Genomic DNA, 23,123 nt, shown 5'->3' with positions numbered 1-23,123 from the left:
TTGTTCTTTAAATCGTCGACAGTGAATGTGAGTATTAAGGGCATTTACAGTGGACAAAGTGCGACTTGTGTAAGATAAGATGAACCTTTATTGATCCCTGTGGGGTAATTCGTTTGCGGTAGCACTTAACAGCAGTAAAAGTGAAACACAGGAGAGGTATGGATCAGGGCCAAACCAATAGGTAATGATGAAAATAAAATAAAACCGACTTCTGCAGCACTGGATCTGACTGATGCAATATAATATCCCATATTTAAAAAAAGTAGCTTATGGGTGGATGGTGGGCAGATACGGTGGGTGGGCGCCACAAATGTAACATCTTTATTTGATTGGTCAAACTTTGTGTGATGTAGTGCTCTGATTTTCAGGCCATGAAGGCCTGTGCGTCATACTGTGTAATATATTGCACAGTATAACGCACACACAGATATAGTATACACACGCGCGCGCACACGCACGCACGCACGCACGCACGCACGCACGCACGCACGCACGCACGCACGCACGCACGCACGCACGCACGCACGCACGCACGCACGCACACACACACACACACACACACACACACACACACACACACACACACACACAGTCACACACACACACACACACACACACACACACACTGCCACTTGGCCTTCAACAGAAATCATGTACAGTACAGTCTATTAACAACAGCGCGTTGTTTATTTTCATTCATCCACAGCTGAATGAAATGTAGTTTCTCACGGACATGAAACTAACATGTAGTACTGGAATATGGAACAAGATTTCCAAGATAAAATACATAATGAAGCAGAATAAATATAGGCATGTTTTCAATTATTATAATTTATAGAAAGATCATTTGGGTTAATAAGCAATTACATTTTCTCACAGTGTAATAGTTATTTTGTTTTGTGATATATGACACAATATATAAATAATGCTTTGTAAATTTAATAAAAAACATTTTTAGGAAAAAGCTGGATCAGGTGCTGGTCTTGTAACAAGCTGTTACAGAACCTCGCAGAGCTGGTTCTGACCCTGATTTCCTGTCACAGCATACAGTAGCATACAGTCTTGGCATCAAAACTGATCTTAATGAATCTTTGTCCACTAGGGGCGCTCTACCCAGACGGGACATCTGCAAAGTTGAAGCAGGATGACGCTGTTCCCCCGGGAGGCAGCTATACTTACCGCTGGGAGGTCAGGCCAGAATTTGGCCCTACGGAGGGCGATGCCAACTGTTTGACCTGGGTGTACCACTCCCATGTCGAAGCCCCCAGGGACATATCCTCTGGACTCATAGGGGCGTTGCTGACATGTAAAAAAGGTGAGAGAATACAGTATACAGTACTTGAAATTTTGTCCAGCTTTCTCTCCCAGCAAATGTGCATGCACCCTATTCTGCACCAACGTCAGCAGCTGGAGGTGACAGGTTTGCTTAGTTTTGGTCTTTCTAAGGACCTTTCTAAGTGGACTAATAGGCAAGCATGGTGGTCAAGTATGTTTACAGATATACTGCAAGAGTATTTCACTGAATATTGCCCTGATTTTCCAGTATATCACACTCACAACTTTAAACAGGAACAGAACGTCTGTAGCCTTTCAAGAGTGTATCATTGCATGTAGGTATCCTGAAGGAGGGCACTGTGCCTGCTGACAATCTGATGGAGTCAGTACGTAAGGATGTGGACCAGGATGTGTTCCTGCTGTTCAACGTGGTGGACGAGGCCCTGAGCTGGTACCTGGATGACAACATTCAGACCTTCTGCTCAGACCCAGGCAGTGTCAACCAGAGTGATCCCGAATTTATAGAGTCAAACCTGATGCATGGTGGGTAGTTTTTCCATGGCTGTGATTGAGTCGACCAAACCGCACCAATGATTTGCCACGCAACTCTTTGCAACATGCAACTACTTGCAACTACTTGCAATATTCCCCAATGGTAGTTTGAAGGAGTTACATTAGTGTGGTTTGTTTTGTTGCAAGGAGTTGCGACTAGTTGCAGCTGGTGTGGTTTAGGCCTTAGGGCTCGTGTCACATGCCATCCTACTCTGTCCATTCTCTTCCTCCTGTTTCTCTCCTCTGTACTGTCTAAACTCTAATTTAAACATAAATTTAAATTAAATTTTGAACTGCCTTTCTTTGGGTTAGTCGTGTGTGAAGTTACTTTGCTGGATTGCTTACATAATGTAAGATTACAAATGTAAGTTACATTTGTAATACATTTGTAAATGTAAGTTACATTTGTAATCCAATGTGCAGGTGAAAGTACTGTAGTAGTCGTTTACCTTCTGCTCTCCCCTTTCCTCATCTATTTGTATTGTCAGTCGTGGTCGCCTCTTACCTCTCCCTATTGTCTTTTCCCTGTATGACAGCCATTAATGGTTACATGTATGGTAACCTGCCTGGCATTAAGCTGTGTCAGCACCGTCCAGTGTCCTGGCATCTGTTTGGCATGGGCAACGAGGTGGACATTCACTCTGCGTATTTCCATGGAAACACGTTGTTGGACCGCGGCCATCGCACTGATGTCCTCAGCCTGTTCCCAGCAACGTTTGTCACAGCTGAGATGGTTCCACTGGAGATGGGGAAGTGGCTGCTGACCTGCCAAGTTAACGACCACCTAATGGGTAGGACCTAGTTTCTTTGAAACACTAAATTGTTTTGAAGAAAGTGCCACGCCTCAGCCAAATGTAGGCAAGCCTGGTGCATCACAGGAGCAGGACAACACAGCATAATGTACAGAAGACACTGGAGCAGCTTGGACAATTTATTAAGGTGCTGAGTACAAATTGACTGCAGATACTTTGTATTCACCACCTTAATAAAAGTCTGAGCTTCTCCAGTGTCGTCTCTACACTAAATATTTGTTAATAGTTAATACATTAATAATAATAAAAATGAATACAATTATTTTTACAATATTTTTTTTTTCTTGTTTTGCATTTAGCCTGTTCTTCGTTGGCGTTTTGGTTCATGCCATTTACGTCTACTTTCTAATATTTCTATTTTGGGTGGTTAGTTTTTTATTTGTTTTAGTTTTTCCAAAAAAAGAGACATTCCATTCATGTCAGGTCAGGTCACTGACATCATGTACAGGAAATCCAGATGCACACAACAATGCTGACACAAAAAACCTACTCCCCTCCTTGAATCATACTGGACTGGAAGTGTGTTCATCCCACACGTCTGTCCCATGTGTGCATAATGTCCTTACAAATGTGCATGGGTGTGTGTGTCTGTTCATCAGCTGGAATGCAGGCCTTCTATGAGGTGAAGTCCTGTGGTACAGCGGCCAGGCCCACAGCGGTGGAGAACGTAACCAGGTCCTACTACCTGGCTGCTGAAGAGGTGGAGTGGGACTACGCGCCGTCAGGGATGAATCTGATCACTAACAAATCACTAACTGAAGCGAACAGGTACGTGGGCTGTTGATCGGCATAAGGCAGCCTTTAAATCAAATCGAGGGCCTTGCTTATGTATGAAAGGCTTTCAGCAGAGCAGTGTATTTACTGTATGTGACAGGCTCTTCCGGGAGTGTATTTACTATACACTACTTACGTCTTCCGGGAGTGAGACAGTTGAAACCGCGTAAACAACCGCGTAAACCGCGTAAGTGGGGTTTTTTAGGGGTTGCTGTTTTCCCCCTGATGTGACATAATCTAACTGCAGGCCAGCTGTTTGCTCATGTTCTGCTTCACTGCAGTATGAGATTCCCAACATCTGTGACTCAGCAAAGAAACAGGAAGGTCTTTATCTCGCAAGTTCACACACACACACACACACACACACACACACACACACACACACACACACACACACACACACACAGAAACTACCTATTTATGACCCTTAATTACTCCCATTTCCCGCAATGACCACTGTCACCACTGTTTTAATTTCTCTTTCTCTCTCTCTCACACTGTTTCTCTCACAGCCCATCAGAGACATTTTTTGGGAGAGACGGGGGCAGGATCGGGGGTCGCTACAGGAAGGTTGTATATACAGAGTACACAAACAGCACCTTCAAAACTAGAAGAGAGCAGCCTGCTAACTTGGGAATCCTCGGTGAGCCATGCTCTTTTTGTGCATCCTGAGTTCCAAGTCAATTGAGCATTCATTCATTCTCTCCTCTGGGACATCTCATGTTCCCCTTCTTTCATGCTGATTCTGTCTGACAGCACAGTCCTTTGTTTTCCCTCATATCTCACTGAAATATTATGTTTCAAACCATCCAAAATATCCCCTCATCTCTTGACTGTGTGTTCTCCAGCTACTGTGATTAATTCCCCTATTAATTCTGGTGTTCATCTCCGTCAATTCCCTCCTGCATGTGTTCAGGTCCCGTCCTCAGGGCAGAGGAAGGTGATATCCTCCAAGTGACCTTCATGAACCGCGCTGGTAGAAACTACAGCATCCAGCCTCACGGCCTGCACTCTGACCAAAACGGTGAGAAAGATCAGATCAGATAGCTTTGACTGAGTCCTTTGTAGATCCCTCTGATTTGCGTAGCCAGTTCATGCCTTTACTTAGGAGCAAGATGATAAAAGTTAAAAACAGTCTGCTGAAGTACAGTACATATGTATATGTATATGTATAGTTTATATGTATATGTATATGTATATGTATATGTATATGTATATGTATATGTATATGTATATGTATATGTATATGTATATGTATAGTTTATATGTATAGTGTCATTATATAGATATGTTCTAGTTACGTTCTTAGCTTACGCATGTTTCTTGATAAATGCATTTTACATATGTGATGTTTTCTCATGTTTTGTTCTTGCTTAATGTAAGTCGCTCTGGATTAAGAGCGTCTGCTAAATGCCTAAATTGTAAATTGTACACACACACATAACAAATACTCTTCTTAAGGGCAGTGAAGAATGTTAATACTACGCTCTGATTAGACCGGGGTGAGAAACCATTATCAAACCATTAAACCAGTTTATACCAGTCAATACTGAGGAGCTTTTTGGCCGATCCCAGACCCAAACATCCATTCATACTGTATCATTCACTGTCCAATCATATTCAGGTTTGCTTTTTTGAATTTGAACCCAAATATCAGGGGAGCGGTACAACGCAAATGATCACATGAATGGTGCTGTCTGCATATCACTCACTGATCCCTGTGTGTTAGCTTTTAAATACTACTACTGTCCAACGACAGCTAACAAGACAACGATATTGAGCATGAGGTCAGTAAGGGATGTCACACCATGAAACAATGCAAAGTCCACACAGAATGGGAAGTGTCATGTTGACTGGAACATTTCTTCATGAATCAACAACTGTCACAATGGTGAAGAAAGGGAACAAAAAAAGACAAGAATATGATAAATTAACTGAAATCTCAACCAGAACTATCTTTACACATGTGCAGTATTTTAAAAGTTTTGCATTATTTATTGATACTTTGTAATTAGCAGCCTACAGTATAGTAGTAGTACTGCACAATTAGATTCAGACACATTGCAACATTGCTACAGTATAATAAGATATAAAAGCGGTGGTGGTTCCCAGTGCCTGGTGATCCGGATAAACAGGTTGCCCGACAAGGTTGCCCACTCCTGGATTAAACCCTGTTTGTATACAGTACAGTGGATTAAATCTTTAATAGGTGGATGACAGTGAGAGATTGTATGGTAGACACTGTATGTGTGTTTGCACACATGCATGTGCAGACAGGAATAGTGGAACCCCTACAATATGCATTCAATGTAAACACACAACATAATGTAGAATTGTGCCTCTAAACTAAACTATATAATTTATGTAAGCAAGATGTTAACTCTCACTTAACTTAAAGTTATTACTGTGAATAACTGAGGACTAGGGGACCTCCTAAATATAAAAATTGTCCATCATAAACCATGAGAGAAATTCAACCATGTCTTCAGCAGGAGGTCCAATGTGGGGGGCTTACTGTCTCACATAGTCACACATGGAGCTTAAAACTATGTGCGTAGGCATCCTCTTGGAACTAACACCAAATACACAAACGACTGTTTTTATCTCGTTCCCTGTGGAGGACTCGGCAGCTCCATTCTTTTCTACTTGCTGGTTCCCCACTCTCACATGATAGGCTAGCCAATGTGTTAAAATTCAGTGCAGGCTTGCAAAAGCAACCCATACATTTATTTTTCCATTCTGTATGAGCGACTCTTTAGGACACCGGGACTACATTACATTTTTGATTTGACACTCAGCAAAAGGGGAGATTAATTGGGCATTTTCGACAGTCCTGGCCTCAGCTGGATCTTAACGCTGCGGGACCTCATCCCGGGGCAGTAGAGGGCGGTAGAGCTTTAGGTAGTAGGTGCCAGACGAATCTGCAGCATGAGCGGAGAAGGGGCGGTCTTTGTTTTTGTTCGAAGTGAAATTGATCTAGACCCCGGGGTCTGTGGAAGCCCAACGAGGCCTACAAGTGAGTGTTTTCATTAGCGCGAAGCTGGATTAATTAATTTATTACGTGTCACCTAGGCTGGTAATCCAGCCTGACAGTGTGTCGCGGGTTCGAGTCCCGATCCCGACGACCTTTGCTGCGTGTCTTTCCCCCCATCTCTCTCCCCCTTTCCTGTTTAACTACTGTAAAATCTATCAATATAGGCAAAAAGACCACAAAAATATCTTAAAAATATATATATATTTAATACGCGCCGATTTCATCTCATTTTGAGCCATAATGTCCATAGAAGGCATGCGTGTGTGCACGTGCATGCATGCTGGGATTTTGGCCGTTTTTACGTGGACGTGGTTTACGTGGTCGTTAACAAAAAAAATTGTCAATGCTGGATTACTATTAATCAAATATCGTTCTCTCGGTCATGGCTACCTGTGCAAAGTTAAGTTTATCTCGTTCTCGGGTGGCAAGGAGTTAATAACTTTATTTGTATAGTGTTTTTTGTTTTGTTTTTTTCCTGCCTTTATTGGATAGTATTAGTGAAGAGAGACAGGAAACGGGGAGAGAGACAAAGGCCACCGGGCTCAGGATTCTAACCCACAACGCACTGTCAGGCTACATTGAGGCTAAGTGGCCCCTAAAACACTATATTACACATTACACATTTTGTACAAACATCACACAAATCGGTACACATGATCTCTATAGTCATGTGATCAAGTTTTTTTTATTGGTTAAGATACAGTATGCATCTAAAGTTTGCAGGAGCGGTTCGCTTTGAACAAAATGCCTCAAATCATGAACGCAGCATCCGATTGCCGTGAAAGTTCTCACATGCCTGTTTTAGCACCACTAGAAGACCGATGCATTGCATTCCGAATATACAGTAAATGGCCCACCATAACCTAAGGAGCACTTTTTCTAGTTTCACCAGGGTATGAAGTGCTTTAACAATCACCTAATCCAATTTAATAATATAATTCTAAGAAACCATTTCAAATACCGTACTTGCTGAGTCTTGTAGCAGATGTACTGATTATCGTGCTCTGTGCCTAATACTACAGGCGCTGATGGGTCTGCAGTAGCTCCTGGGAGGACTTTCATCTACAACTGGAAGGTTCTGGATGGTCCCTCTCCCTCGGATCCAAACTGTATCCCTTACCTGTACTTCTCCAGCACTGATGCTGTGAAGGACACCAGCTCGGGTTTAGTGGGACCTTTACTAGTGTGCAGGAGAGGAGCTCTGGGAACGGACGGTACCCAGGTGTGCCATCAGCTTTTACTGCAAGCTAACATGATCAGATCAATATTCTAGGCCAGGGGTTCTCAACCCGTGGGTCGCGACCCCCCAGGGGGTTGCCAAATTATTTTGGGGGGTCTTTTGCGAGACATTGCCAAAGCATTTCCGGGGGTCCCCAGCCAAAAACGTTGAGAACCCCTGTTCTAGGCCAGGGGTTTTCAAGTGATTATGAACCATGACCACCACCCTGACTAAGAATCAACCTGGGGACCAAATGTTGTGTTGGATGGGGGGATATGGGCGTGGTGTGGGGGAATTGTTTTGAAATTAAATTATATTGACTGTTAAGTGCTTCATTTAATTTGTTAATTTGAGGTGAATTAAATCAAGCCCTTATCAGTCATTATTTAACAGAGATATGCTAGTGGTCCAGAGCTAAAAGAAAATTGAGAACCACTGACCTATTCCTATCACATGGTTCTCTTAACCTTCCATATTAAACTCATGTTAACTGATTCATTGCAACTTATGTATCAGCGAGCACGCACATGTGATTGATTATATGGACACATTCCTAATAATGGTGACTCAACCAGTCAGTCTGGTACACATCCACTTTCAGTTTTAATTTAGCTTACAGTATATGGACACATTTCCTAATAAGGGTGACTCAACCAGTCAATCCGGTACACTTTCACTTCAAGCCTTCCAGAGAAAAAGGAGTTTGAATAATCAAATTCCTTTTTCTCTGGAAGGCTTGACATCTGACCTCCCAGTAAATGACAACACTGATGTGTCATCATAAATTACATAATCACCAGGTCATTAGTGCACTGTTTCTCAACTAGTGGTCGATAAAAACACATCTTCAATGTCTTACATGAAGACAGGGACCACATGGAATACCTTCACGGACCACCAGTGATGCAGACCACCTGTTGAAAACCCATTCTAGGGCTGTCCCGATTCCAATATACCTTCGGATATTCTGTGCGTTATCCAAGCGAATAACCCAATACTCGTTAAAAAGTAATTCATAGATTAACTAAAGGCTCTTTGCTGGTGGGATTGTTTTCTCTGCTAAATAAAACCACCAACTTTTCTCCAGAGATAACCATAGACAAGTTTCTAAGTGCAAGTGCAATTATTCCTAATGGATATTATAATAAACTGACTGTTTGCCACTGGCCTAATTGTCTTGTACTGTTTGTTCTTTAACAGAAAGGCGTGGACAAGGAGATGTTCCTGCTGTTTTCTGTCATGGACGAGAACGAGAGCTGGTACTTGGATGAAAACATCTTAATGTACGGCAGCAATGAGACAGATCCAGAAGATGAAGAATTTGAGGAGAGCAATTTGATGCATGGTAGTTTAATGCCTCTTCCTCAGGGTCATAATGATGACAGCTCTCCCTGCTATAACTATAAATCATGCTTTAGGGAAGGGCGGATCGATATGGAATATCAGCACTTTGGACACCGAGATTTCCTTTCATATTTGATCCCCGTATTAAAATATTCATACAGAGTGTTTTCTTTAACCAGAATGGAATTTGTATTTAATGCTTAAAAAGTAGATCAATGTACAGAGCTTATAAAGATATACAGAGCTTATATGTTCATAATATATCCAAAATCCAATTAAAAAAACATTTGGAAATCTCACATGGTGGACTGGAGTTGTATATTAAACAATAAAATCCTTATTTTTCATTTATCATTAAGTTATTATTACTAGCCCTTACCCGTTGTGAGATATTGCCCGCAGGGGGTACTGCGACCTTGGTGCGTTTTCGCATTTTTAATTCACTAATAAATTAATTATTAATTATTTTACTGTGTAACATTCGGATTAGCCTCCAACAGTTGCCATCATCACTAGAATTCTTATTTTTCCCCCAAAGTAAGTTAACTGGAAGTAATTCTCAATTGGCTAGGTTATATTTGTGTTGTTGTATTGTTCTTGTGATTTGTATATCTTTTAAAATATATATATATATATTTCAGCGGTGAATGGCCGGATGTATGGGAACCTTCATAGCCTGGACTTATGTTCGGGGGACACAGTTGTGTGGTACAACTTCGGTCTGGGCACGGAGGTGGACATCCATGGCATTTATTTTGAGGGCAACACCTTCCAGAGGCACGGCACCACCCGGGACACAGTCAGCCTGTTCCCACACACCACCGCTACCTTGCTCATGAAGCCGTCCACTGCTGGTCAGTCTGGACAGCTGCTTTACCATACTACTAGTCAATTTGCTTTCTTCCACAAATGTTGTTGCTTTCGGGTGGAGACATTGAAAGGAACTCCAATGTAGTTATTATTTTGTTATAATCTCATGTAAATACTTTTCATTGATTCAATATTCATAAAACCTCACAGACAGACATTCTATTTTGGGAATGACATTACAGGCAAAAATCTTCAACATCACATGAGCTTGCAGATTGACTTACTTTTGCATGACGCTGTTATACATTATAATTTATACAGTATAACACAGAATTACTCACAGTATTCATATTATGTTTGATTCTTGTACATATACTGTACGCTTACTAAAATTCTAATTATTACCACCGCTGTTCACAACTGCTCTACCTAGGGCTGGGGTTCAATTGCGAAGAGTAGGGGAACATTCTCCATGTGTTTTAATTTTGACAACATTTCTACATAGATTTCTGTTGTTCCACAAGGCTGAAAGAATATTGTCACCAAGATAAATAGTTTTTTCTCACTCTCTCTCCACTAATACAACAATTTACCTAAAACAGTTGTTTGCCATGGGTTTAATTTCAACTACCCCCATAATGCTGGGAGTGTACAATGGGTCCATTTGGTTCCAATGTGTACTGTATACACTCAGAGTTGGAACCCCCACAGGGAACCCTGATGGATCCCTGGACCCCACTTTGAGAACCACTGACCCAAAAGATTCAATGAGAGATTCAAATTGATCTGAACCCCAACCCCAACCAAACCCCTGTGGATGCTCTCATACAGGCACGTTTGAAGTGAGCTGCAGAGTAACAGACCACCTCACTGGTGGGATGCAGGAGCAGTACACGGTGCGGGACTGTCCCGGACACAACGTCACTCATAAACCATTCAGACCTTCAAAGGTCGTCCAGTACTTCATCAGCGCTGAGGAGATGGAGTGGGACTACGCACCTGACAGAGGCTGGGAACAGGAGAAGAACCATGGAACACTAGAGAACAGGTGTGTGTGTGTGTGTGTGTGTGTGTGTGTGTGTGTGTGTGTGTGTGTGTGTGTGTGTGTGTGTGTGTGTGTGTGTGTGTGTGTGTGTGTGTGTGTGTGTGTGTGTGTGTGTGTGTGTGTGTGTGTGTGTGTGTGTGTGTGCGCGCGCGCGCATGTCTTCCCACCCTGCAGGGATTACATCTCTAATTGCATGTTGATGTACCTGGGTTTGGTAAATTGCTATTTATGTTTATAAGTATTACTGTTTGTGAGTGGTGACAGATTGTCGTGTGTCCCAGTCCAGGCAACGAGTTCCTGGATCGAGGGGAGAACCGAATTGGCTCCCGCTATAAGAAGGTGGTGTACAGGGAGTACACGGATGACACCTTCTCAACGCAGAAGAAACGACCGCCGCAAGAGATGCACTTGGGCATTCTAGGTATAAGCCTGATTCTTATTTATTCACGCGATCAATCACAGACCTCACAATGTGCTGCTCTTACCTCTCTCATCAGAAGTGAAATTTAGACATGTAATTCCTTTCCTTATTCTGCACTACACACAAGATTAACTCAAAATGAAAGTTTCATTACATTGTCAATGTTGCTGCTGTACTCTTTAAGACAAACTGCATTTTCCTGTGTTGTTTTTTCAATACCCCCCCCCCCCCCCCCCCCTCACAAAAACAAAATCAGAACTGACAAAACATTGGCATTGCCTGCTTTTAGGTTTCCACCAGACATTTCCTTTTAACCAAACAAAATTAACAGAACTTCCTTTGTATGTTTATACTAGGCTGCAAAGCAAGCCACGTCTAATGGTTTCACAGAGTAAATGATTACACTTTTGATGAATGTTTTTTTTTTACAAATTCAGAAATAAATTGACAGTGACAAACATAGTGACAAAAACAAAAAAACAACAACAACACAAACAAGAAAATAACACAAATCAAGACAGTTTAAGATGATCTGATGAGAGTATATAATATTATAATACAACATCCTTATGTGTGAGGCCAGCTTTACTGAGTGGCAGTCGCAAACACCAGTAAATGGTGCCACACAGTCCAGTATGGTCTGAACAACTATAATAAGGTTCCATTAGGTTCCAATTTATGCCAGACAGGACTTTGTGTGTAGATAGTTTGTGTGTAGATAATTTGTATGCTTGTGTTTTCTTTTTACTGCTACAGGTCCAATAATCAAAGCTGAAGTAGGGGAACAGATTCTGATCACGTTCAAAAACAAAGCCAGCCGGCCCTATTCCATTCACCCCCATGGACTGAAGGCCCATGGGTTCTCTGCAGTCCAACCTGGTGAGAATAGAGACTGAAAATGCCAAATGTTCATGGTGTTTCTAATGTCTAAGGTCATTTTATTCCATTTGTTGACACATGCTTCATCATGCACAATGGATCAGCTTCACCAACCACCTCATTGCTGGAGAGTAATGTCAGATATATCCAGTGTGTTATAGCACTGTACTCCACGCAGGCCCGGCACCACGAGGGTACCGATTCGTTTGACAAACTAAATGGGGAAACGTGTTTCCACACACCAGCCCCATTGCCAGAACATACAGATGGGTGCAATTATAATTCACGTGGGGAACAAAACATTTCATTATAGCCTATATAACTAATAATTCTACAGATTGCGTCCTCAGAATGCGTCATCTGAATGCGTGCGCTGTGATTGGCTGAGCATCACATAACGGGTGTCTTGTGCCACATGAGCCGGCAGAGGAAAAGAGAGGGGAGAAAGAGGGTACAGAGTAGTAGTTATTTTCGTATCTTTGAAGCATGTGGTTAGATTCCCATTTCTTTACACAGTCTTTTGCATTGTTGTTGAACTCTGCGAGATCTTTTAAGCTGCACAGGTTGGGTAGTAGAGGGCAGACAAGACAGTGCTGCATCGTATGGTCCTCTTCTCCACATTCACAGATGGTTGGGCCGGTTTTGTAACCCCATCTGGCCATAGCAGCTTTTGATCACCCCGTTCCTGTTCTCAGGCGCTTGAGTGTCTTCCACCGGACCCATGGTGCTTCCGAGCCAGAAGGGAGGTCTACAGAAGGGGGGATTCAGTAGTACAGTAGATACAGTAATACTGTATGTGAGGCATACAGCACAACAGCCTCACCTGCTTGTGTGTTAGTTTTGCTGTTCTTAAGCCTGCACGGGTATGGACTAGTATCTATAAAACAACAACAAAGACTGCCTCTCAAAGTCCTATACCATATTCAGCATGTCAAAATATTAAAATGAAGCACAAATATACTTAGCCTAGCTACAATGGCAGATTATTCCACAGACACAGAAAACTGAGTCACCCATGTGCAGCCTACTCACTCAGTAATTAATTGCTGAGATTTTGGGTCTGCTCTTGTCACCTAGTATATCTATTCTAGTCAATTATCTTCACTCAGAAACCAAGGTCATAGTCTATCATTCAGAGAACGCTGCAAACTTATAAAGCATTTAATTTACGGACCGTGGCCATACACACTTAGGAGCGGGAGGGCACATTGGACATAATCATGGCACAAGCACGCAGTTTCACACCGTTTTATTAGCACACATAGCTTCGCTCAAACAATTTAAGCGTGTGTGTGCATGCGCACGTGTGTGTGTGTGCATGCATACGTAAATGTATTTGTTCTTGTCCTGTCAGGCTACATAACCGAGGTTAGATGGGACATTCCTGAAAGCTCTGGTCCAGGGGTCTCAGATCCTAACTGCATCTCCTATGCCTACTTCTCCTCTACACACTTCACCAAGGTACTGTATATGATGCCATGGTCCTCTGCATTGTCTTCAAGCCGCCTGCACATAATATAAGTCAAAATATTGATTCCATTCAATCTCATGGTATGGTGAAAAATATCGCCCTTTTAGCATGGAAACCGATGGAGTCAAAGTGGATTCTGCTAATATATTAACAAATTGAATCATCTCGGGAGCGTCGATCAGCGCGTTCAGATTTTCAATAGTGGTGTTGTCTAGTTTTTGCTGAGGATACACAGTGATCCTCTCAGCCTTGTACAGTACACAGTCGGAGCAACTCCCCATAAGACCCTCCCCACACTCACCCTCCCCAACGGCATACTACTAAATAATCATAATAATCATAATAATAGCAGGCCTAGAATGCATGTATCCACACATGAGGGTATTCCGTAAGACTGGGTATATGTGTACGGTTAAGCCAATTACATTTACAGATGGGGAGATTTAAATGCTTTGGACTGCCTGAAACAATTATGTTCACCTATTTTCCAATCCGAAACATTATCAAATTTAGGCTATGCCTGTGTTTCAGATTAAACACAACGGCTTGCATCCAATAACTGTTGCAAGACAAACACACGCTGCAAGGCATTGTGAGCTTGTAGATCGCTATTTTCGGCAAAGAGGTTTGTTGTAGAAGAGGGAATAAAGAGCAGACCAGGTGCAAGTTTTGAGGTTTAAGTGGTTAACTGTCTGAAAATACATATTAACATGAACCCAACGCAATGCTACACAATGATAGTGCTGTCAAACAAGACTATGTATGAAGCTATCTGAAAATCTGAAATATCTGCAACACAACTTTATACAATATGTAGTGGGCGGTCTAATCTCTCTCTCAGCTAAGGGGTCCTTGGCTTGAAAAACGTTGAAGACCCCCCTGATCTCTTTTCTGTGCATGTTGTTCATGAGATTGAAACAAACCCCTTTCACACTGAACTGTGCTGCAACTGGGACTCACGTGTGTGGGTCCTGAAGGAAATCTCTCATACCACTAAATGCTTACTTTTCACAAAGATTGAACCGCCTGCACAGTTGATGAATAAGATGTGGTCATATCTCTAATTGTTCGGATTAAAGCATCAAGAATGCCCCTGAGGCCAGCGGCCGGTCTCTATTTTCACCTGAATGAGAGCATTATTGAACGTGTCTCAGCACGTCATAATGGGCGTAGATGTTTTAAATTAAACTGTTAGGTTTGATAATAATAAACAAATTAATTAAATTGTTGTAGACTGTTTGATATCAACCATATCAGACAGTCGACTAGTATTTAATTCAGTCTTACCAGAAACAAGGATAAAAACATATCCCCACTGCCAATAAGAATCCCCATCCCCCCAGCAAATCAAACTGGTTGATCTGTAACTACCAATGAAAGATTGACCATGGTAAATCACAGCTCCTCTTTTCCTCGTTCAGGACCTGTACAGCGGCCTGCTGGGACCGTTGGTGGTGTGCAGGCCTGGGACTTTACGCGCCGACAGACAGAGGGGAGATGTGGAGATGGAGTTTGCCCTGCTCTTCATGGTCTTTGATGAGAACCAGTCCTGGTACATTGACGACAACATCAGAAATTACACCGGCAAAGACACTGAAGCCTCTGATCTGTTGAAGAAAGACCCGGACTTTGAGGAGAGCAACAAGATGCATGGTGAGCAAGCATCACAATCACATTTCTTGCAATTCTTTCAACCGCTTTCTGGGTCTGAGTGTAACACAGCTCGCCACGGACCATTTTGCACCTCGAAACACGATCTTGGCGCCTCGACTGATCAATATACACACCACCCAAATAAAATACAAAACATTAAACTATCATGAGGGGAAATTATGCTACTATGGTACCGTTTCTGCTTTTTGTCAAGCAGCAGACATAAATATCATCTCATCATCACATTGTGTGCAGCCCTCGACCGGCGAATCAGACAGTACTGCACAGGGCGTAAAAGATTTTCTTTCGCTAACTCTCATTCCATTAAAAAATAATAAGCATATATATAGCCTATAGTCTACCTGTCCTGTCCACTATTAATATAATGTTGGTCCAGCCTGACAGAACACACAAATAGAAGGATAGGGAGAAGAAGAAGAAAACTCCATAAGACACAGAGTCATCTCACTAGTGTGTGTTTGTGTGTGTGTGCGTGCGTGCGTGCGTGCGCATGTGTGTCTAAGGTGAATCTGTTTAAAGAGATAAATGGCATGCGCCGCAACACCTCAAATGGTTACTCAGTCATTATAATTAAGGGTTGTGTTATGTCCTTACAAAATGTACATGTGTCTGGTTGCATGCATGCTTGTGTGCGCGCGCGTGTGTGTGTGCCTGCGTGCGTGTGTGTGCCTGCCTGCGTGCGTGCGTGCGTGCGTGTTTGTCTATTGCAGGGATAAACGGCAGGCTGTATGGGAACCTCCAGGGGCTGCTGATGACGCAGGGCCAGAAGGTAGACTGGTACCTACTGGGCATGGGCAACGAGGTGGACATGCACACGGTCCACTTCCACGCAGAGACCTTCCTCTACAAGGTACCCACCCTCTCCTTCTTCCAGTGGTGGAAAAAACACTCACATTTTGTTACTTGAGTAAAAGTATCAATACTGCAATGTACAGTAGAACTACTCCGTTACCAGTAAAAGTCCGGAATTCAAAATTTACTTGAGTAAAAGTTCAAAAGTATTGTCGTCAAAATGTACTTGGAGTACGAAAAGTACAAGTACTCATTATGCAGAATGTCTCATTTCAAGTTTTCAAATGTATAACAAATCGCAGATCTACAATCTCACAATGCGTCGCGACGCATTGTGAGATTGTGAGTTTGTGAGCATGTATTACAATTTACAATTACAATTTAGGCATTTAGCAGACGCTCTTAATCCAGAGCGATTTACAATAGGCAAGAACAAAAAGCATGGGAATACATCACATATGTAAAAATGCATTTATCGCGAAACATGCGTAAGCTAAGAACGTGACTAGAACATATCTATATAATGACACTATACATGTACATACTGTAGAGTTGAAGTGGTTAATGAATGTTTTGTAATAATAATCCGAATCTACAAAGTAACTAATAACTAAAGTTTTCAAATAATTGTAGTGGAGTGAAAGTACAATATTTGTCTCTGAGATGTAGTGGAGTAGAAGTAAAAGTATTGGAAATTGGAATTACTCAAGTAAAGTGCAAATACCTCAAAATTACAGTACTTAAGTAAAGTTACTTTACACCTTCTTTATTATTTCATAAACATCATCGATGCCACATAATTGCCATATGCTCACACGGAAGTTGTCACTGTGATCCTCGATTTAACACGACTAGACATTGCTGTCATCATTAGAGCCGTCCCTATCGCTTGTCATTTTTGTGTCAGTATCGTTAGACGGCATGTCATCATAAATGAATGAAGTACTTTGTGTGTGTGTGTGTGTGTGTGTGTGTGTGTGTGTGTGTGTGTGTGTGTGTGTGTGTGTGTGTGTGTGTGTGTGTGTGTGTGTGTGTGTGTGTGTGTGTGTGTGTGTGTGTGTGTCGTCAAGTCAGAACATAATTGCATACTTTATATTTGATCTGTAACTCACTATCTGACATATGGCTTGATGGCCAAAGGTTAAAGGTCAAGGACACTGAGGTCATCTGTCATTTTTTGCTTTGTTATTTTTGTACTAAAATCTGCTCAACAACTGGGTGGAAAGACTTGACCTGTGACATCCTTTCCTACAGTATGTTGCAATGAATCATGTGAAGATATTTCCAAATACAAATGCTGAATGAAACATATCATAGCTAGTCACTACTCTCCGTTCCTCAAATTCGTATTGTTCCTCCATCTTTCTCGGTATGTGTGTGCGTGTGCAGATGGACCGCGTGCATCGTGCTGATGTGTTCGACCTCTTCCCCGGGACGTTCCAGACTGTGGAGATGGTGGTAGGAAACCCTGGCACCTGGCTGCTGCACTGTCACGTCACTGACCACATCCATGCTGGCATGGAGACCACGTTCACCATAGGTACCGTATGTTACGTACTTCTAATGTTGTGAGGACCAGGTGGCTTCTGTGGACCATATCGTTGTATCATATTGATATGAGATATGTAAATGCTTATTGTTACATATGCACTTATGATGTTCTCATTTATGTCAATGCATTCTCACTCCCATCTAAAATTTTGACACTTGGTTAAGTATATTTCGTGTCCGATGCTGATGCCAAGGACCCCCTTTTATTTATGTTGACTATGACGGATCTCACTGTAGTTTCATTGAAGTTACACAACATGACTTTAAATTCGGATAGGGATTGAGGGGCACAGTGGCACAGTTAGTACTGCTGTCGCCTCACAGCTAGAAGGGCCTGGGTTCGATTCCCGCTGGGGAAGCTGTGGGTGCTGGCGGCGTGTTCCCTCCTCCGCGTCTTCAGTACTCATACCCGAGGCGGGGTTGGTGAAAGGGCCTTTCTGTGTGGAGTTTGCATGTTCTCCCTGTGTCCCCCTCAAAAAAAAAAATGCAGTAATCCTGGTCTCTAAACTGCCTCCCCCTGGCCTGATGGAGGGGAAAGGAACTGGTTGGAATAACGTGTTACTCCCACGCACTACGTCCAACCAGGGACCCTGTCAGGTGAAAAGAAGCAGTTTGGACTCCTCATGCATAGAAGGAAGCATGAGGTCAGCCCAGGATCACATTAGATAATTGACACAGGGGTGAAAAATGGGTTACAAAATCATGTAGATTTTCATGTTAGAAATTGAGAGAAAAAAACTCCACTTATTAACTAACTGGTTAATCGATCGATGAGGTTATCAATTATCAATTAATGAATGAATCAATAATTGACATCCCTAGTCTGTGGTCTGTACATATCTGTAAGGTGCTGTACCACAGGAAACCGTGGGGGCAGTAGTGATTCCCTGTAAGATGGACAAAACGAATGTAATGTCTACTGTAATAAAGACTGTAAGACAAGTGGAGTACTTCATATGAGATTGTTTTGTTGTCCTATCCTGCCCTCTAGCGGTTGACATGGGGAGCCTCCATTTAGACATGACTGTAACTTAACAGGTCAAGTGGGCACCAAAACCAACTGGGCACTAGGGACAATTGGGCAGCAAAACCATCTGTGCACTAAGGGCATGTGGGCACCTGGACAACTTGACACATAGGGGTAGAGATACCTGGGCACCTGGACAACTGGGCACTAGGGACATGTGGGCACATGGTCAACTGGGCACTAGGGGCATGTGGGCACCTGGACAACTGGGCACTAGGGACATGTGGACACCTTGACAACTGGGCACTAGGGACATGTGGACACCTTGACAACTGGGCACTAGGGACATGTGGGTAGCTGGACAACTGGGCACTACTAGGGACATGTGGGCAGCTGGACAACTGGGCACTAGGGACATGTGGGCACCTAGACAACTGGGCACTACTTGGGACATGTGGGCACCTGGACAACTGGGCACTAGGGACATGTGGGCACCTGGACAACTGGGCACTAGGGACATGTGGACACCTTGACAACTGGGCACTAGGGACATGTGGACACCTTGACAACTGGGCACTAGGGACATGTGGGCAGCTGGACAACTGGGCACTACTAGGGACATGTGGGCAGCTGGACAACTGGGCACTAGAGACATGTGGGCATGTGGAAATTGGGCTAACAACGTTTTTGTCTTTGTTTTTTATTTCAGAGAATTCTTCACATGGTAAGACACTGTACTTTCTTACTGTTTTATTGATGCTTGTTATACTTAATTATTGTTCTGTCATAATGTATATTATTTATTTTATTTAAGTGATGTACTATATAAAGCATTTTGTAAACTAATCGTTATAATGAAATGTATTCTTATTATTAGTACTAGCATTAAATGTAGTATTTTAGCGCAACACCACCCAATAACACTTGTTGGATGCTTCTACTGTTCTCTGTCATCCTCACATCCTGCAGCACGATTGAGCTCAATAGCCACCATGCTGCTGTCTCTGGCTGTAGGAGTGGTGCTGCACTACTGAAGGACCCTGACTCTGACTGTATCTATGCAACAAGGGCATTGACTGCACTATAATTCCAGGGATTTTATCACTGTGTCACTGTGAGAGAGAAAGTTTACGTATTCCTATATGATACAAAGTAATTAATTGCCTATTGTGCCTTTTGAAGGTCAAGTCAAAATCAAACCATCGAAGAGAACACAGGTATGTATAGTTAAAGCTACAATGCATAGGTTTTATGTCCATTGTCCCTCTCGCAACGGAGAACTACTTTTTTTTATGTTTTAAATTTACAACATCCTTAATAAAACCTTATGTGGATTGTTTGTACTATGTTGTTGCTATGGTTGTGGGAACCTGTGGCATATTTCACAGAATATTCATGTGATTTGTTTTGTGCAAAGCACTACTGGACCAAATATGTATGATTGATTTAAGTATGTGTGAATGTGCAATAAAATTATTATTCTGCTGTTGTACAAGTAGTTGTATGTGTTTGTATGTCATATCACCACTAGGTGACGCCAGAGCCATAGACATGACAGAGTTATGACAACTCCATTCACTTCATGGGGCCAGGCTCTTTTACATCTATTGGTTTGTCCCTTTAAAAGGGTCAACTGGAAGTTTACAGAATGCATTGGAGTCTATGGGCTCGCACGAGTACATGAACCACGTGACCGGGCTGTTTTCTGCCCCCTCAATGTCGTAACTCTGGCTTACTCTATGGTTCTGGGCGACGCTAATGCATTCATTCAAAGTTGCCAATGTAACAATGACATGAACTAGGCAGAATTTCAGAAAATGTACTTATTTAAAATGTGGAATCCAAATCTGCTGTCTGTGTAGCTCTATATATAAATTAAATATATATAAATAGTGCTGGTTTATATAAATAATATATAAATAAACAAAACAGCTCAAACTGTTCTAATCAAAAATGTCAAAATTAACACCACTATGCTTTTTGTATAAGGTTCTACTTACTATGAGGTTCTAGGTTCTACTAGAACCTTGATTGAATTTAGCATTTTGAGGTTTTCATAATATTATATTATCTTATTATTATAAGAGGAATTCAATTCCATATTCTGATTTGAGATCAATGTGAGGAAACTTCTTGAAACTTTTATATGGTGAACAACATGTTCAGGGTCAATGCAAAAAATGTGTTGCACATTAAAAAAGAATCCAGACCCCGATCCTGACGAACTTTGCTGTAGGCCTGTCACTTCTCATCTCTCTCCGCTTTCCTGTCTCCACTTACTCTATCAATAAAGGCAAAAAAATAGCTTTATTTGTTTATTTCAATTTCTCAAATGTTACATTATTAGATACTGCTCCACGATGTAAAATGTGGACTGGACTGGTAGGCCTACTAACTGTACCTCAGAGGTGATAGCCTCTGAGGTACAGTTAGTCTTCGAACCAGGACTCACCCCACCCTCTCTAACTGCCTATACTCCTCCAGTGCTCCCATGTTCACCATTATAAAGCCTAGGACTGTATGAGCCAGCTGTGGACAAGAGAGAGGGGAGAAGCCCATGGCCGCCTTGGACCCTATAACTTTGCTTTTCTGTGCTCCAAGTGCCCAGGGAGCTATCACTGCACTATTGTAGGTTGCACACTCAGGTGCATGCAAGGTTTGGTATACTACATGTAATCAAAATGATCATCCCAGATTAGATTCGGAAGATGTGTAATTACTTAGATCACAGTTACATCTCAAGGAATGATTGATTGATTGATTGAAAACAGTTTGTAGAATGTGTACAGTTCAACGAAAGTACAGGTCAATACACAAAATCTGCTAAGAGAGTAACACCAGAAAAAGCACTAAGACTTGTTTACATAAGGGTCCTCCATGTTCCTCCAATTCATCAGAACATTTAAAGACATACAGATGCTATACTTATACATGCAAAAAAAAGGAAATCATCATATACACACATTTCACACTTAGAAAATAAGGGAAAATGTACAGTATAGAAAAATAGGGGGGAGGGACTTTTTTTTTTTTTTTACAGGGGCCAGTTTCAAATTGCAGCCGCCCGTAAGTGCTCTTTGAGAGCGGTTGTAAATGATTCACATTTCTTAACGGCTGTTGGTAGGGCGTTCTACATTTTAGTAGCAAATAGGAGCAAAAATAGTTTAACCCCTTGTTTGAATCTGGGTTGAAAGTATTTTGACAGGTACACATCGGTATCCTAGTATAGTGTAGGCTACTAGTGAATATTAAAGACCAGGCCCATTGCAAGTTGCTGTACTCTGTCGTCAACCCAACCTATTCCAACCTATCAAAATGAGCAGGGGTGTGGTGGGTTCTGGGAGTTAGGCCAAGTAGTAGCCCGACGAGTTTGGTTGGGATGTTTGGAGTTTGGAACCTTGTTTTAAGGGCATTTGAGGTGCTGTGGTACCATGAGGTGCATGCATAGTCGAAGAAACCTTGAGGGTTCCTGTTATAAAAAGGTATATTGCTGACCAGTGAGGAGATCCTGTACACAGGAATCTTGTTCTTTGGTTGACCTTTTATTACATCCTAATCCACACCTTATCTTCTGACCACATGCCCCCTGTAAATTAACCATTAACAGATATGGATCAAATGTAGGCCTACTATTTAGAATCAGAACTGTGACTCACTCATGGAGGATTCCAAATTAACACATGTCAGGGGGGACTGTCCATTTTGGGCGGGAACCCCTTTTGGTGTTTTAAAGCATTATGTTATACTTTAGCTATTGAAAAATAGCAGATCTACAAGCTATTTGTAGGTCTGCTATTTTTGAAAAATCGTGAAAATGTGCCTCAAATCTTTTTCATTTCGACGTCAGGCCTAAATGGGTTAAAACTGCTACAGGAACCCAGTAGGGAGTAGGCTATAACCAGATGCAAGTAATGGTGAGTATACTGAGTATAGAGTCCACTCTGGCTGGTATATTTCAAATATATTTCCTAATCTGCTACTGTAGATCTGTCGTGCTGCAAATAAAGTCTTATGGCCCCTTGACTTCAAGTACTGTTTACAATTGCGGTCCCCTGACAAATTAAATACCCCTTCCCTACCTTGTATTGTGATTTGTCAGACCGGTAGAAATAGATGCAATTCTAATCTCAGGACCAGCTCTCGGGAGGGTACTTCTCTCAGGGTTCCATGAAGGTGTGAGTGTCTCAGTGAGTTCTGTAGTATTAGGCCAAAGGTTAGATACAAAATAAAAACAGGTTTTTATTTCTGGCTCAAAATAGGTATTGGACTCTTATAAGAACCCATTTTTCCCTTTATGGTTGTAAATAGAAATGGGGTCCACTGGGGGCCAAAGCCAAACAAGATTTGATAGTGTCACATTGGAATTCACAATACCATTCATTGCCAATTGCTTTTTTAAAGGAATATGTCTTGAAGCCACTCGCCATGTATGGTTTTGAAGTAGACCTAATCCAAAAGTAATCAGATTAGATAACAATTGTGTTGCAATCCAAGGGATTAAAA

The 23,123-nt window shown here is 42.0% G+C and overlaps 1 protein-coding gene across 1 annotated transcript in view; it reads left to right on the top strand.

Annotated features, from left to right (window-relative positions):
• The window catches only part of LOC306927625 (ferroxidase HEPHL1-like), a 30,000-nt gene extending 9,892 nt beyond the window's left edge, over positions 1–20,108 (top strand). The window contains exons 3-20 of the mRNA XM_079507425.1: positions 1,103–1,315; positions 1,615–1,818; positions 2,364–2,618; positions 3,239–3,407; positions 3,926–4,056; positions 4,330–4,437; positions 7,470–7,669; positions 8,867–9,011; positions 9,652–9,864; positions 10,652–10,868; positions 11,147–11,286; positions 12,043–12,165; positions 13,520–13,626; positions 15,058–15,289; positions 16,021–16,160; positions 17,492–17,642; positions 19,330–19,344; positions 19,590–20,108. Of these exons, the coding sequence (XP_079363551.1) occupies positions 1,103–1,315; positions 1,615–1,818; positions 2,364–2,618; positions 3,239–3,407; positions 3,926–4,056; positions 4,330–4,437; positions 7,470–7,669; positions 8,867–9,011; positions 9,652–9,864; positions 10,652–10,868; positions 11,147–11,286; positions 12,043–12,165; positions 13,520–13,626; positions 15,058–15,289; positions 16,021–16,160; positions 17,492–17,642; positions 19,330–19,344; positions 19,590–19,654 (2,828 nt within the window). The 3' untranslated portion in view covers positions 19,655–20,108. The remainder of the gene's footprint in view (positions 1–1,102; positions 1,316–1,614; positions 1,819–2,363; positions 2,619–3,238; positions 3,408–3,925; positions 4,057–4,329; positions 4,438–7,469; positions 7,670–8,866; positions 9,012–9,651; positions 9,865–10,651; positions 10,869–11,146; positions 11,287–12,042; positions 12,166–13,519; positions 13,627–15,057; positions 15,290–16,020; positions 16,161–17,491; positions 17,643–19,329; positions 19,345–19,589) is intronic.
• The last annotated feature ends 3,015 nt before the right edge of the window (positions 20,109–23,123 follow it).

This window comes from Electrona antarctica (genome assembly GCF_951216825.1).
Source record: "Electrona antarctica genome assembly, chromosome: 8".
Taxonomy (NCBI): Eukaryota; Metazoa; Chordata; class Actinopteri; order Myctophiformes; family Myctophidae; genus Electrona; species Electrona antarctica.
Note: the sequence above shows the minus strand (reverse complement) of the source record. Positions and strands in the feature narration are given on the sequence as shown.